At 46.9% G+C, this 15,639-nt stretch overlaps 1 protein-coding gene across 1 annotated transcript; it reads right to left on the bottom strand.

The window, feature by feature from the left end:
* Positions 1 to 1,768: 1,768 nt before the first annotated feature.
* Positions 1,769 to 7,905, bottom strand: KLHL38 (kelch like family member 38; the record flags this gene model as incomplete). Its single annotated transcript, XM_081996745.1, has 3 exons — positions 6,492 to 7,905; positions 4,957 to 5,062; positions 1,769 to 2,055 (listed from the first exon to the last, which is right to left on the bottom strand). The coding sequence occupies exons 1-3, from the start codon at positions 7,839 to 7,841 to the stop codon at positions 1,769 to 1,771; spliced, it is 1,743 nt and encodes a 580-aa protein (XP_081852871.1). The 5' UTR covers positions 7,842 to 7,905.
* Positions 7,906 to 15,639: the final 7,734 nt, after the last annotated feature.

Raw genomic sequence — 15,639 nt, 5'->3', positions numbered from 1 at the left:
GCTCTGGTCCAATTTGGCAAGTGCCGTGATTTAGCCCTGCTTTGCATGGGGAGAAGATGATGATATAGACTGAAAGACAGAGCAGAAACATAGCCAAAGGCTTCTGAGCTGGGAGATGAGTTTGGTTTGCCACTAATTTTTTGCGGGTTTGCTCAGATCCTTAGAAGGAAACCCTGGCAAAAACCACTGGTACAAAAACAATTCCCTTTATCAACAATGCAGAGGGAACAATGGGGACTCCTGAACACAAAGCTCATACAAACAATAATAACATTTTATTTCACATTGTTAAAACAGCAGTTGATACTCAATTCTTCATTCCAGCCCCCCACTTTGTTAACTATTTCTGTCGCACTTCTGCTCCCAGATCCAGATTTATGGGAAGGGATCTTAGCGGTTGGAGTTGGTGTCCTGCAATGTGGTGGTGACCATGTGGCTGTGTAGCCTTCTGTGAAGAGGTGGGTTGAGTGTGGTTTCCTCATGCCACCCTGTACCCTTGGAAAAGTCCCACTTTCTTTCAAATATGAGGAAAAAGGGATGTTGTTTCTGCCATCTGTTCTCTGGATGGTGGTCATCAGAACTTTCTTTAAAGCTCCTTGCTATCTCAGCAATCTTACCAAGCCTGGTGACCTGACAGCAGTTCACAGCCTGTTCAGTATCTGATGATTAATCCACTCCCTTTAAAAATATGCACTTAGTGGCAGAACCCCACAAAAATATTGGTGGAGACATTGCTGCTTTGCCAAATGGCAGACTTAGACTTGCTCTTCTTGGAAAGCTGGTTTCCTGTCACTGGATTTCTCTCATCACTGTTTTCCAGTGGTTTGGAGAGAGGAGAAAGGGAGAAAAAATTTCTTCCTCCCAAATACCTCTTCTCTTTTACATCCCCTTTCCTCCATGTGTCCTCTCTGCTATTCCTGATTTCAGTAATTCCATCAGCCAAAGGGCTTCTAACTAACTCCGCTGCTATCACCAATGCTAAAGGAGAAGCAAGCTCCCCGCAAAACAAGATCCCTTGAAAAAGAAGACACAGACAGTCTTCAGTTCCATCCCACCTTCTCCCACTCCCTTGGAGAGCAGGCAGATGGAACAAAAATCTTGCCTGCACTGAGAAAGAACCATAGCTCAGAAAAGTTAAATCTGTGTCTTGTCGCAGTGTGAGAGTTCAGATCAAAGCATCAGCCTTTTGCTAACTTCTAATTTGATGTTAGGAACATTAAAATTTTGCTTGTTATGACATGACTACCATAGCTAACGCAGGCAGCTATTGCTGGCCTGGCTACAAAACTAGAGCTTGGGGCTTCCTATTCTAAACGCTCCCACCACTCGAAACGGAAAGGTTGATCAGCACTGAGCAGCAAATGGCTATGTCATGCAGCTGAGTTTGCACGCTAACAAATGCAGGTTACCCAGATCTTAATTCCCTGGAGATACCAGCATTTCTATTCACCTTTCATTTTAAACTCTGTACAAGGCCAAATCCTGCACCAGGTTCTTACCCAGCATCTTTTTCATGTTTTCTGCTGAGACTCTGAGGAAGGTCTCCAGGCTGAACTTAGCAGCACCACATGCAATACTGGTCAGCTGAATGCAGCATGAGCACAAACCTTTCTGGCAGAGCGTGCCGGAACTTACTAATGCCACTGGTGCCTTCAAGGCCAGGAATTTGTGGGACCCCTTGAGGATTCCCCATGTGCTCTCTGCAGAGCAAGGTGGGTCCTTTCTGGGAAGGAAAGCACAAAAATTCCTGAGAAGTACGAAAGGTTGTTTAGAGAAGTTTAGAACAGGGGACACATTGGAGTCTAAGGCACCCATGGTCAAAGAGTTTGTGTGGCAGTTTTCCCTTTGATGTCCACATGTCAGTCTCCGGATCATAGCAGTCCAAGGAATCCAAGTCCTCGATGACATTGTCCGCAGTGAGACATCGTCCTCCTGTGACATACAGCTTGTTCTTGATGACAGTGGCCCCGTGATGCATCCGTCTGTCCTTCATGTCTGCACATTTAACAAAGTTGTTGCCTTTCGTATCATAAGCAATTATTCTCCGAGTGTACCCTAAATGCAAAGCCAGAGGTGGAAGAGACAGATGGGAATTAGAGCTTAGGACCAGCAGAAGCAATGCTAATATATTTCCTGCCAGTCTTCGATAGAACTTATTATACTGGTACATAATTTGGCAGAATTAAGATATCTAAGCTGGGAAGTCATGATGTGTCACAAGAATGCCTGTCTGTCTATCTTCCCTTCCTCTTTGTCCGCACCCTGTCTCATAGCACCTTGGCAGCCACGGCTTGACAAGCACCATAAAACCCATCAAATTAGGCAAGCAACATGTCAAACACAGTTGGAGCTTGCAGTTTTCTGTATATGCCTTCAGATGTCTCAAAGTATTCCTTTTCACCCAACAGACTCCTAGAGCTTCACTAGGTAATACAGAAACCAGTGGCACATGGGAAGGGAGCAACAATGCTTTCTTGGGCTGGAGTTGTAGCTGTCTACTGAATGGGTGTTCAATGGGTATATTGATATATATATATCAATATACCCATATATATATCATATATAATGGGTATATATAATGGGTATTCATGTCTACTAGAGATGGGTATTCACCAGCACAGTGCCACCAGTGCTTGCTCCACTCCCAAAGCCCTTGGCGCCGTGTCTGTGCTGGCCACCATGCCAGTGACCCAATGGACAGCTCTTCCACTGAGGGTTGATGTAACCTCGCATCTGCTGAGAGGTAAGGGCTGGTACCAGAGGCATTGCCCTGGAGGAATGGACATGTGGGAGCCTGGTACCCAGCAGTACCTTGCCCATGTATCCTTGTACATAACCAAGAGTGCCCATGGCAAACTGCTTTGGGCCATGTTTTGCAGGCCTCGGAGCCACTTTCCCTAACAAAAGGGGTGTCTTGCTTAGGACAATCCGATCCTCTTTCTTATGATGTGTCCAGTCATGCAAAGAGGACCTGAACTGTGATGAAAGCCACTTTTAAGAGAAAATGTTATTTTTGTGGGGTTTACTGTTGTCGAAAAACTAAGAGTGTTTGGCCAATATTTTGGCTGGTAAATAAAACCCGACCATGATGAATCTCCCTACTTTCAAGCAAAATGAAAGATCATTAAAGTTAATATGAATTTCTGTGGCTTTTTTTAGATAAATAAAAAATAAATTGCTCATCAGCAACAGACTTGGGTCAATACAGGCCCTTCAGATTAATGCATTTGAAGATAAGAGATTTGAAAATACTATATTTTGAGCACTGTGGGATGAGGTCAGGGTAATCTGCCACACAGCAGCTTGACAGTCTTGGACATTTTGATTCATGTCTCCCCTATTCTCACTGCAAAGGGTAGCAGTGGCCTCCCGCTGAGAGATGACACCAGATTTGAGTCCTGTGTGATTTGAGTTCAGTTCTCTGCTCTGCTAAAGCTTCCCTATGTCTCATTTTCCCCTAAATAATCTAACACACGCTTCATTGTACCAGCCTGTGGTCAGGGGAGCTGCATTAAAGACTGTAGAGTGCCAAACTACCAATGAATGGGCCCGTGTGAACCTCATGAGATTCAACAAGGCCAAGTGCAGGGTCCTGCACCTGGGTCAGGGCAACCCCCGGTATCAGCACAGGCTGGGGGATGAAGGGATTGAGAGCAGCCCTGCTGAGAAGGACTTGGGGGTCCTGGTGGATGAAAAGCTGGACATGAGCCAGCAATGGGTGCCTGCAGCCCAGAAGGCCAACCATCTCCCGGGCTGCATCCAAAGCAGCGTGGCCAGCAGAGCGACGGAGGTGATTCTGCCCCTCGACTCCACTCTGGTGAGACCCCACCTGGAGTCCTGCATCCAGCTCTGGAGTCCTCAGCACAGGAAAGACATGGACCTGTTGGAGCGGGTCCAGAGGAGGCCACAAAAATGACCAGAGGGATGGAACAGCTCTCCTGTGAGGACAGGCTGAGAGAGTTGGGGTTGTTCAGCCTGGAGAAGAGAAGGCTCTGGGGAGACTTTATTGTGGCCTTTCAGTACTTGAAGGGGGCTTTTAAGATGGGGACAGACTTTTTAGCAGGGCCTATAGCAACAGGACAAGGGGTAACTGTTTTAAACTAAAAGAGGGCAGATTTACACTAGCGATAAGGAAGAAATTTTTCACACTGAGGGTGGTGAAACAGTGGCACACATTACTCAGAGAGGTGGCAGATGCCCCATCCCTGGCATCATTCAAGGTCAGGTTGGACACAGCTCTGAGCAACCTGATTGAGTTGAAGATGTCCCTGCTCATTGCAGGATCGTTGGACTAGACCTTTAAAGGTCCCTTTCAACCCAAACTATTCTATGATTGTATGATTGTATGATTGTATGGTTGTATGGTTCTATGATTCTATGATTCTATGATTCTATGATTCTATGATTCTATGACATGTCATTCATCAGAGCCACAGGCAGAGGCTGATCCTCAGGTTGAAAAAGACACTGAAAAGTCTCCCCTCTCTGGGTGTTTCACGTCCCTCTCAGGACATTTTGTAATTACTCCTAGGATGCAGCTACAGGACTGATTGACCCCTCATAGCCCATCCATGGCCTTGTGGTAACTGTGCTCTCCACCTTCCCAAAAAGAGCAGTCAGGGAGGGCAAGTCTGTGAGTCAGCAGGGGAGAAGCAGGATTCCCATGCCTTTGGCTTCCTCCCTTCTTCTGCAGAGCCATAACTTGCATTGGCTTTTCTCCAGTTTCCCCCCACCCAGGTCCTGCTACTTGGAGTAAGAAGGTGCCTCATGGAGAACTTGTCCCCACTTCCATGGTCATGAAACCCCATGAGAGATGTGTATGGAGGGTGGACACACTTGTCCTTTCCTTCCCAAGATCCACGTGCTTTTTGAGGGAACACCTCAAGCAGGAAGGCTGTGAAATTCTGCAGGAGCTGGGCAGGAGGATGTGGGAGGGAGGGTGAACAGAACCCTTACCACCTACGATGATAATCTGGTCTCCAATCACTACAGCTGGTGCACAGACGTTCTTCACCACTCTGGTCTCCATCCGAAACCATGTATTCCTGGAGACATGGTAAACCTGACAAATAAAGATACAGCTGTTTATGTTGCATTTTAACTGGCAATTGTAATTACAGAGGAACTTATAGTTTTTATTTTGTCCTAATGAATACAATCCTCTGTCTTGAACTGCTCCAAATCCGAGAATTTACCCACTTTTTTTTTCCTAATATGTGCCTCAGAAAGCATTCCAGTTCTCCAGGCTTGTCTGCTTCAGGAGATGCTAGCACACATACTAAAGCAGAGTGTATCTGCCACATGCAAACTTCTCGGCTGTAAATCTTTGCATGGCCATTAAATCACTGTAACTCCTGGAAAATGGTCTCCTAAAGTGCAGGCTGTTTCTTTTCATTTTCCAGTTATTCTGTGTATTCCTGCCTCAGCCTTAGCAATTTCCTGGGCAAACAATCCTCAACTTCACCTAGCTCTGCTGGCAGCCACTGTGTTTGCCCAGCTGCTATATTTGTGCTGGTGGCTGGTATGTACTCAGATTGGCAAAGGGACTTGCTGATGGGACTAAGAGTGGTATCTAAGTCATCAATTTATATGAGAAAAAGAGCTGTTGCCAGATGATGATCATTCAGTCATCTGTATCTGGGCGATGCAAACTTTTATGTCACGTCATCCGCTTCTTAATATAGCAAATATCTCCAGGACATCTCCCCACTAACTGATAAATATATTTCCTTCCCCCTGATAATCAAGTAGTGTTATCACCGTAAAGAAGTATTGCTCATGTGCTGGCTGCTATCTTAGCCTTTAATGATCCTTCTTAGTTAAAACAACTAAACCAGTAAAAAAAACTCGTGGGGAAAGTAACACTACAATGTTGCTAAAGCATGAAATCAGATAAGAAAGGTTTTCATGTATTTTTTTCCTCGTAATAGAGTGTAGCAGCTGAAAGCAGGCAGAGAGCCAGCAACATGTGGCAGGAGCCACATTTTTAACACAACTGTTTATACGAAATAACTGTCAGTTTAAGTCCTGGTCCTTTGATGAGTGAGAATCTAATCGCTCTAATGATCGTGAATCTTGCTTTTGCTGTGAGCGAGCAGGCGCACGGCTGAGACCCCAGCTGGGCTGCCAAGTGGAAAGCACTGATTTCAGTGAGACTGGCTACAGGCATGAAGCTGGGCAGGGGGGTCGGCCGCTGCCTGCCATAGCATCACCTGCAGCAGCCCTGGCCCCACTGCCCACCAACAGCAGAGTTAACTGACACCCAGAGAAGTACCTTGGGGCTTGTGCCTGAAAAACACTCAAAGGGGAAAATGAAAGAGTTACAATGCTCCTTGCAGGCAAGACTTCCCTGAAGTCATGTGTCAACTCATCCTGCTTCTTGCTGCAGCTCACAATAAAATTTTTTTGAGGGGTTTAATTTCCTCAGGATGGTGATGAACTGCTGAATTCCTTAGATGAAACTGCCTACGACAAGCAGGACTGATCATTACCTGGATCAGACGGACAGGGTTTTGCATAATGTCTTCTCCCCCAAAGAGGTAGACCCTCTGATCTTTGGCAGCAACAGCAGGGTGAAGGACGGCAACAGGCATGTTGGCCATGCTCTCGCAGGTGTTGTAGACACTATCATATCTTTCCACAGAATTCAGGATTTCTTGGTTTTCACCAATTCCACCAAATGACAAAATATAATTTTTATATGCCAAGCTTCTGTGGGAGTAACGTGGAACTAACATGTGCTCAGCCAGCCTCCACTGATTGAGTTTAAGGGAATAAATGTAAATATTATTGCTGACTGGGCTTTTCTTATTGCTAACAGGCATTCCTCCGAGCACATAAATATTGCTGTGTAAGCTCACTGCAGAGGATTTGTATAGGCGCATGGGAAGTTTGGCCAGGCTTAGCCATTGGTTTGTCTTGTCATCATAGAGCAGGACATCCCTCGTCGTCTGCTGGCTGTCCTTCCTGCCCCCAATGATGATGAGGAACTCTTGGTTGGAGTACCTGCGAGGAACATGCAGCATGGGCTTGATGTCAGGCGCTTGGGTGCTGTACAAGGAAAACATATGTCTCCAGGCTGACTCAAGGATGCTCCTGCAAGTGGGCGAGGATTGAACAAGGGAGTCATTTGCAATGAAGTGGAAAAGGAAAGTTGGATGGACGTACTGAAGCCGGACCTTCTTGAACAACTCCTGGATGTAACCTTGTCTTGCCTGGAGGTCATGCCGGATCCAAACCATCAGTGCCTCAAAGACCTGCTCCTCTTCCCCGCAGAGCTCATCATCCCCAAGGTAATCGATGAGCTCCAAGGGACAAAGGTCCTTCAGGTCCTCGGAAGAGGCCACCTCAGGAAAGCATTTCAAAGCCATAGCCTTGGCTTTCTTATTCAGGCTTTGGCAATTCAAGACTTTTGCCAGTCTGATCATGCTCAGACAGTTGTCAGGAGTTAGCTTGTCTTGGAGGTAGGCAGAGCAGGCCTCAAACAGCTTAGCGTATTGCAGCATGGAGGCCGTCTCCAATAGGCACAGGACATTCTCAGCGGATATAAGAATCTCCCCTGTGTAAACATAAAGGATAATCTGATCCAAAATCTCAGCGTCGATGCCCTTCAGGATGACTTTAGCCTGGCGACTCTCTCTGAAGTCGTTACAGAACATCGCCTTGAAGTACGGGCTGCTGGAAGCCAGCACGTTTCGGTGACAGGGGATTTCGAAGCCCCCAGAGCAGAGGGTAACATCAGTCAGCATCCCGCTCTGCCGCAGAGCATTCAGCTGCCTCAGCAGTTCGGAGGAGAAGTCCTGGTCTTTGAAGAGAAGCTCCTCAGTGGATCCCTCCTCCATAGCAAAACAGGAGAGAGATGAATTCTGGACTTGGCAGAAAAAATCAAATTCTTTGCAGCTTTTATTGAAATATCCAGCTCCAAGGGAACAAATTGGGACTTTGATGTTGCTCTAAATATCCGTTCACTGTTACACATAAGAAATGGAACATGGGTTAAGCACAGTGGGAAAATAATAAAGAAGCTAAAAGGTCACTAAGACCCCTTAAAATTTTAGTGAAGTTATCAGATAGGTTGCAGCTCTGAGGTCAGCACTGCCTGTGTCCCTGGCAAGAAGCAAAAGCACTGAAGTTATCTCACTGATTTGGGATGAAAGCTGGACGGCTGAAGCAATTGGTTTGTTAATTTTAATCACGTTGAATAAATGCGCTTAGACATTTATTCACTATTTTAAAGTATTAGCAGTTTAGTAGCTTGCGCCTCTTTCCCCTAGAGTTAGTCACTCCCAAAGAATGTAAATCTGGCAGAGCTGAACTCTGCAGCAGGGCAAACGAAACCCTAGAGACTGGGAATCTGCATTAAAACGGTTATTTATTAACTCTGCTTAGCTGTGTTTTGGTTTTTTTTTTTAATGTTAATCAGACACACAATGACTAAATTAAGTGCCAGGCAGAACAATATGATGAGTATCTATTGTCATGGCTAACTGCTCAACCTGCAGTGAAACGGTAGGGTAGAAACGTTTACCTTCTGTTGTCCTTCACTGCATGCACTTACTCTCTGTCGTTTATTCTCTGCTGAGATTTTCCATAGCTAGAGCCTGGATAAAAACCTATAAACCCACAGGACGTTTCTTTCAGTAGGTAAGTGATTCATAGAGGGTGATTTCTGGACGTGTTTATGCTGAAGTCAGTTTTGCCGCTTTCGGGAGCTATGCGCAGGAGCGGCGAGGCGGTGGGGCATTGTATACATTCCAGCGCTAAGAATAGGCGCACACGGGCTTCTCGCTGTTATCACATGTGCCGCCGCCGCTGCCTTGTGTAATGACCTGGCCAGTACTGAGCATGCCCCAGCGGTGTTTTTCTGGCAAATGTTTACATATAATAAACAGACATAGAGAGGAAAGTTCACTTATAAAAGTCCTGGCCGTCGGTTTGGAAACAGCGGCAGGACCCTGTCCTAAAGCGCCTGGGAACTCTAGAAGCCTGTACACAGTCTGCAATGCCTTGCGCTAGGCAATGCACTGTCACCGTACTTTCACAGAGGAAGAGGGGGAGAGAAGGGCTTCCAGGGACTCTGGTGGGACGGACCGTGTCTCCACCTTATGGAGAGACCTGGGGAGCGTCAGCCCATTGCAGTCTGGTGGGAGCTGCTGCTACACCAGGACCCCTGAGCCCAGGGCTGCCCCATGGTGGGTGGGGAGAGCCCAGCTACCTCTGCCAAGCAGAGAACAAAATTCACCCTTGGAGCAATTTATCTTTATGATGCCACTTGATATTCATATAGAAAATAACCGAGTTGTGGCCTTTTCTGTAAGGACGTCGGGTCTCTGAAACCCTCAGCAAAGAACTTCTCAAGCAGGTGGCTTGAGGACACTGACCATTATGGGTGGGAGGGCTGGAGCAGGTTGCTGAAGTGAGTGCAGCAAGCTGGAAACCAGGGTCCCAGAGTGGCACTTGGCTCCCCAGGGCTGACACCTCGATGGGGTCTCTAAGAGCAGATGGCTGCACATGAACAAGGTGTCCGAGCTCCTTTGGCAGCCACTGAGGTCTAGTCAGTACAACAGAGTCTGCCGAGTTATTCAGGTCACCAGTAAGTACCACCTATATTTGGGCAGGTGAACAGTCCTCCAGGCACTGCTAAGTCTTCACGGGTGCTCAGCTGCCTCAGTCACATGTAGGTGTCCATGTTTAACACTCCCATGTAACTATCTGCAACGATGAGCCTAAATCCATCCCCAGGGCTGGGATCAGTTGAGTGTCTTGTGCCAGTGGATGATCCTCCATGACCCCAGCTGGCCCAGGGCCAGGGTCTCCAGCAGGTCCAGTGTGATGTATCCCAGTATCCCAGCTCCCTGCTGATTTCCTGGGTATTTCCAGAAAAATGGCATTGGCCACCCATGCCTGGGTAACTGGATGGGGCCCCTCATCTATGCTGAAATTCCTGCATGTGTCTGGGATGGGACCGATTCCAAAATGGCATTTCTAAGCATCGCTACCACAGGGAAACATAAGGTTAAAGCAGAACTCCTTCTCATATTTTCAAAGCCAAAGCTCCCGGGTGACTCATGTCTGCGTCTAGTCACAGCGAGGCAGATGAGCGAAAATCGCTGGGAGCCTCGGTGCCCTTACGTCAACTCCCGTGCCGCATCGGCGTTTGCAGTCCCCCATATGTTCCTGCCGCCGCGACCGTGGCCCAGCCGACTGCGGGGGTAGGGGCGCCTGTTCCTCTAAAAACAGCAGCTTTGCATCACGGGTCGTGCCGTATGTGGCCTTTCCCTGAGACTTTTCAATGCAGCGTAGCAACATGGTGCAACGCCTGGAGGCTGGACAAAGCCCTGAAGGCCCGGACCCGTGTTAAATACAGGGTGGAGTTGGGCCGGCATAGGTCTTTGGAGGCTGTGGCCTCTTCCTTCCCTGCACAATCTGTGCACGTGTGTGCACACGCGCGTGTGAACGGCCAGGCCAGGGGAGGGAGGGGGAGGGCAGGAGCCACTGGACTTGGCTCCTGCAGCTGACTCACTTTGAGGGCGAACACGGCAACTGGCAGCCTCCTCCCTCTCCTCGACTGAAGAGATGACCCGGAGGATGCTGTTGGGGTGCCGGCGAAAATGCGCCCGCCCCTCCCTGCTCCCTGCCGCTGCTGCCTCACCAGCTGGCCATGATCTTGCTATAAATATTTAGAGTGGCATTAAAAACCCAAAGGAGAATTCTCTCTCCTCATCCAGAGAACATTAGCTGCCCAAACAGAACGCCCTCTCGCTTTCTTTCTTGTTCTGTATGTATATGCTCTCGTTGCGGTCCGTTTTGACGATTGATTTAGCTTTATATCTCCGTTCTGGCTCTAGCTCTTTGCTGTCTGTTTAGTTCTGCCTCTTCCTGGCAGTGGCTGTGGATTATTTTTTTAACCCTTAAAGAAACAAATTATGTTATCCACTAATGTGGACTATGCTGTCCACTAATGACACTGTCTTATGGGGTCGGGGAAGGGTAGGTGGGATGTTCTTCTGCTTTAGATACTGATGAATGTGGCATTTATTTAGAAGATCCCAGGCTCGAGGGCTTTGTACGGTTATGCAAACTCCTGCTAACCCAGAGTACAGCGTGTGCTGTTTAAATAGCTTATTGCTCTCGGGGGGGGCTGCTGCTCCCTGCTGAGTCCCCACACAGGTCCCTGCCAATTTGGGGCCAAGGCTCCTGAGCAATGAAGCTCCTGCTGCCCGCTTTACAACGCGCTCTGCTTTCTTTCCCAGAGATCACAGTTTCAGACACGTCTCCAACCAAACGGGCACGTCAGCACTGCTTAGTTAGGATTTCCTTTATAAAAGAACTAGAAATCATTTTTCATGCCATATCCTAGAACAGTATATCCTATATGGCCCCTACCGCTGCAGCATGACCCCCAGTCAGAGGGAAGAGCTGTTTCTTCTCTGGGACAGTGTAACTTGTCTGGGGAAGTCTGTTCCTGAGTGAGACCTTGAGGCAGGCTTCCTAGGTTGGCGTGCTATTGACCAGCCAGGCCTGAGCAGTCTTTTTTGGGAGGACATGGTGCTGCATTAACCGTGGGAATGGGATGTTGTGTTGAACTCCATCAATGGCCAGTTTCTAGAAAATGGGAATGTCCACCAAGGAACGACCACTTTGCTGTAATGCTGTATACTCACCCTGCTCCTTCTGCTCTCTCTCTCCTTAAGTGTTTGGGATTGCTCAGCTTTGGAATTAGGATGGTTGAACCTTTGACGTGACCCAGAACAGCTCTTCTTATGTTTTGAAGTAATAAGATGATGAAATGTCTATTATCATGCACTAAGCAACGGAGCGGAAAAAAGCTGTAATCTAATCGGCCAGCAGACAGGTGCACAGAAGATTGGTGATGTCAGACAACTTCTAAAACTCATGCACTGATCCTATTACAATTCAGGTGAAAATGAACAAATATGGATAAGGAAAAAGGACTGTTCAAGGCAGAGACTTCACTGAGCTTATTCAGCATTACGTGTGCTGCCTCAATGACTATCAGCCCCCACAGTTACCAAGAGGGGGATCATCCCTTTCCCCAAATTTGCAGTCTAAATAGGCAGGGGGACAAGAAAAAATATTCCTTATTATGGTCTTCATAAAAATGGGAGAGGGAACAAAACCCAGGATTAACATTCCTCGTTGTAAAAACAGACAATTACAGGGATCATCATTAATCAGATGCCATATGAGTTGGAGAGGATGGGAAGATGCCCCAAGCAGCAGTCATGGCTGGCTGGGGTGACAGCCTTCAGCCCAGGCTGGGCGAGCAGCCAGCACTGCCCGGGGGATGCTGCGTGCCTTTGGCCGCCTGGAGCTTGGCCGGCAGGCCCTGACCAGGGTAAGGTGGTCCCCTGACACCATTTTGCTTATTATAAGCTGGAGGTGAGAGAAATACAGGAGCAGAAAGGAAGACTGATGTGTTGGGGAATTATTAGATTTACGTATCGCATATTTATACATGCACGTCAATGTATACAATGAATATGTGCATTGAAAGAGCAAAGATAGGACTATACTAGCAAATTACTATCAAGAGATATCATGGACAGGGACGTCTCTACTCAACACGTATGTCTGTATCTCACCCAGCTGATAACACCAGGAGATCTAGCTCCACATGTGATGTCTGGGCCAGATCCATGAAGGAAATGGATCCCACACCCACACCCAGCACCCAGCACCCAGTTTTGGACATATCCTGATGCTCCTCGCTGAAGCAGCCTCTCCGAGTCCTGTCCAGGCTCAGCTGGAGCCCAGTGTGGCTTCACTCTTTGCTTCACTGGACTGGGAAAACAGCCCTTTGACCTCTCTTCTAGCTCCCTGGTTCACGGAAGGCAATGAAACTCCCCAAGCTAGCAAGTAGTGCAGAAGACATTGAAAGGCAAAGAGACTCTAGTGTGAATAAAAGGAATTGATGGACAATCGTACATGACAATAAGATGAAGTCCTTCGTGTTACTTCAGGCAGCAGAAATACGATGACCATTCCACATGGCACTGCCAGGTGTGGTCTCCTGCTCACAAACTACCTAACTCTCCTAGACCCATGGGAAGATCAGGTTGGGGAGCCCCTGGGAGCTCACCTAGTGCAACCTCCTGCTCACAGCAGAGCTAACCTCAGAGTTAGATCAGGTTGCTCAGGGCCTTGTCCAGTTGAATTTTTGAAATCTAGAAGGATGGAGATTTCATAACCTCTCTGGAAAACCTGCTCCAGTCCTGAACCACTCTTCTGGTGAAGATTTTTTTCTGTATGTCCATTAGGAATTTCCTTTGTTGCAGCTTGTGAATGCTGCCTCTTGCCCACAGGCAAGTCTGCTAACTTCCTTCTGCAGCTACTAGTTGCCAACTCTCTGGTCTTCTTCCTATTCTTTAAGTGCAGATACCTTTATGATCCTTCCCTCCCATTCCTCTGTAACTATCGCATTACTCATTTTCTATTCAGCTGCTCAGCAAACATGATTTCCCTCAGTGCCCTATCACCACAGCTGTCGTTCACATTGGTATGATACTTAATTCTGAACTAAGGCTTAGTTTAAGACTTGATCGAATCTGGGTTTGGTTCTGAATTTGTAGGCAACGTAACAGGCTACATCTGTAGACACTGGACTTGAAATCTGAACTTGAATTTTGAACCCCAGCCTAAACTTTTGTTATAGAGTCATAGGGACAAGTTTTGCTCTTACAGCATTGGAGACACAGAGCAACTTCACAAGTGTCACTGACATCACTGTATGTATTGTGTACAGATAGAGAGATATAGCATGTAATTCAATAATGACTTTGGCCCAGTATGTGTGGGTGTGAAGACGTGTGGGCTCCTGGCTTGGTTTCAGGCCAATCTCTAATTAAAGAGTGAAAGATTAAGATGAAAGCAATTGTACTCTTCCTTCTTTAGTCAGAATGACCTACTAGCGTTAATTAAAACAGTCTTCAGGCAAAAATAAATTTGGCTGCCAAAGTTATGCGCTTCACATTAAATAAGGACATAGCTGGGTTTAAAATGTGTTGAGCTTCCAGAGGTTTCACAGAAACCACTCAGATAGCTTTGGGCACTCTTGTTGGAATATTTTAAAACAAATTCTTTGCCTAAACCAGCTCCTTCATGTGCATTTCAGACAGCCGCTGGCTTTTTCTTCAAAATACATCATATGAGAATGGGTACCTGCCAGCTTATCTTGGATCGAACATACAGTATGACCACTGGAGGGTAAAATATCATCAGGAACACTGGACACCTCAGTAGATTATTCATCTATCCTTTCTACAGTCTCTGGTTACAAGAGCCCCAGCAACAAGGAGATATACAGATCCTGCACTGCTCCGCTCTTTCTGGGTCTGAACATTAAAATGCCTTTGAGAAAGGCAAATACGGAATCAGATAGTTCATTTCAGGTTCATTATCTGCCTGATATTTTTAGATTGCTAGAAATGTTGCCAAGGGAGGATCAGGCCTCTGAAATGCTGGAACATCCTGTTGCACCTGTGTGACACACAGATCATCCTTCTTAAAAGCCCTCCATCCTTCCCATCTCCCATGTATTTTGCCCCATCTTTACAAACTATAACTAGGCATCCAGATACTAGTGCTGCGGCATCGATACAAGCTGGGAGAGACAGGGCCAGTGCTTTACAAATACTGTTTTCAATGGGAATTAGATGCCATCAGCTATCATACCTCAGAAGATCTAGGTCTGAAAGACCTTTCCCCTTGCAGAGCAGTACACTCAAAAGGGAGAAGGGGCCAGACACAGAAAACTACTCAGAAGCCCATCTCCTTGACCCAGACTTCCCTCTCTCTCTTCTTGTCAGGCCCTGTCTTGTTATCTTTCATCTACATCTGTGATATGATTATAGGATTTTAGGGTAGTTCAGGGGGGAAGAGACCTCCATCAGTCTCTAGTTCAATCTCCTGCTCAAAGCAAGGTGAGCCATGAGATCAGACCAGGTTGCTCAGGGTTTTATCTGGTCAGGTCTTGGAAACCTCCAAGGATGGAGACCATGCAGTTGTCCTGAGGCCCACATCTGCCTCTGTGGGAACAGCATTTCCCTGCCTGACAGATACATCCCATGAAGCCCCATCTTTTTCCCAGATACGCTCCTGCACCATATCCCAGGAGGTGGTGCTGATGGGGACTGCAAGTCCTTATCCCCTTCATGAGGTGACTTAGGAGGTGACTATGCCAAGAGGGCAACTCACAGGCAGGGAAATCACTCTGACCTTCCCCGCTGATAGCAGGATTTTAATCAGGGCCTGACTTAAATCATGAATTCACAGCCCTCAGGTTGTTTAAAGAGCTGTGATAATAGGCTAAGAAAAAATTACTATCCATTTTCTCTTGGCAGGACTGTAATGGCATGACATGGCACTCATCAAATTGGGGAAAGAACAGGGATAATCTTCAGAATGAGAGAAAGACAGAAAATCTGCCCAGAAGAAACAATGACAGAAGATTCCTCCACATATGCAAACACAAAGAGGTCAATTTAGATTTAGTTTTTTTAACATGTCTTTATTGCTTAAGGACATTTGGCAAGATAGCCATAACATAAACCTCATATCCAGCATTACTTGGCAACACATTTCCCAGCTGGAAAGAAAATAAATTGGATTTTTTTCTTT

Source organism: Phaethon aethereus (assembly GCF_964289735.1).
Source record: "Phaethon aethereus genome assembly, chromosome: 2".
NCBI lineage: Eukaryota > Metazoa > Chordata > Aves > Phaethontiformes > Phaethontidae > Phaethon > Phaethon aethereus.
This window is presented reverse-complemented; position numbering and strand designations above follow the sequence as displayed.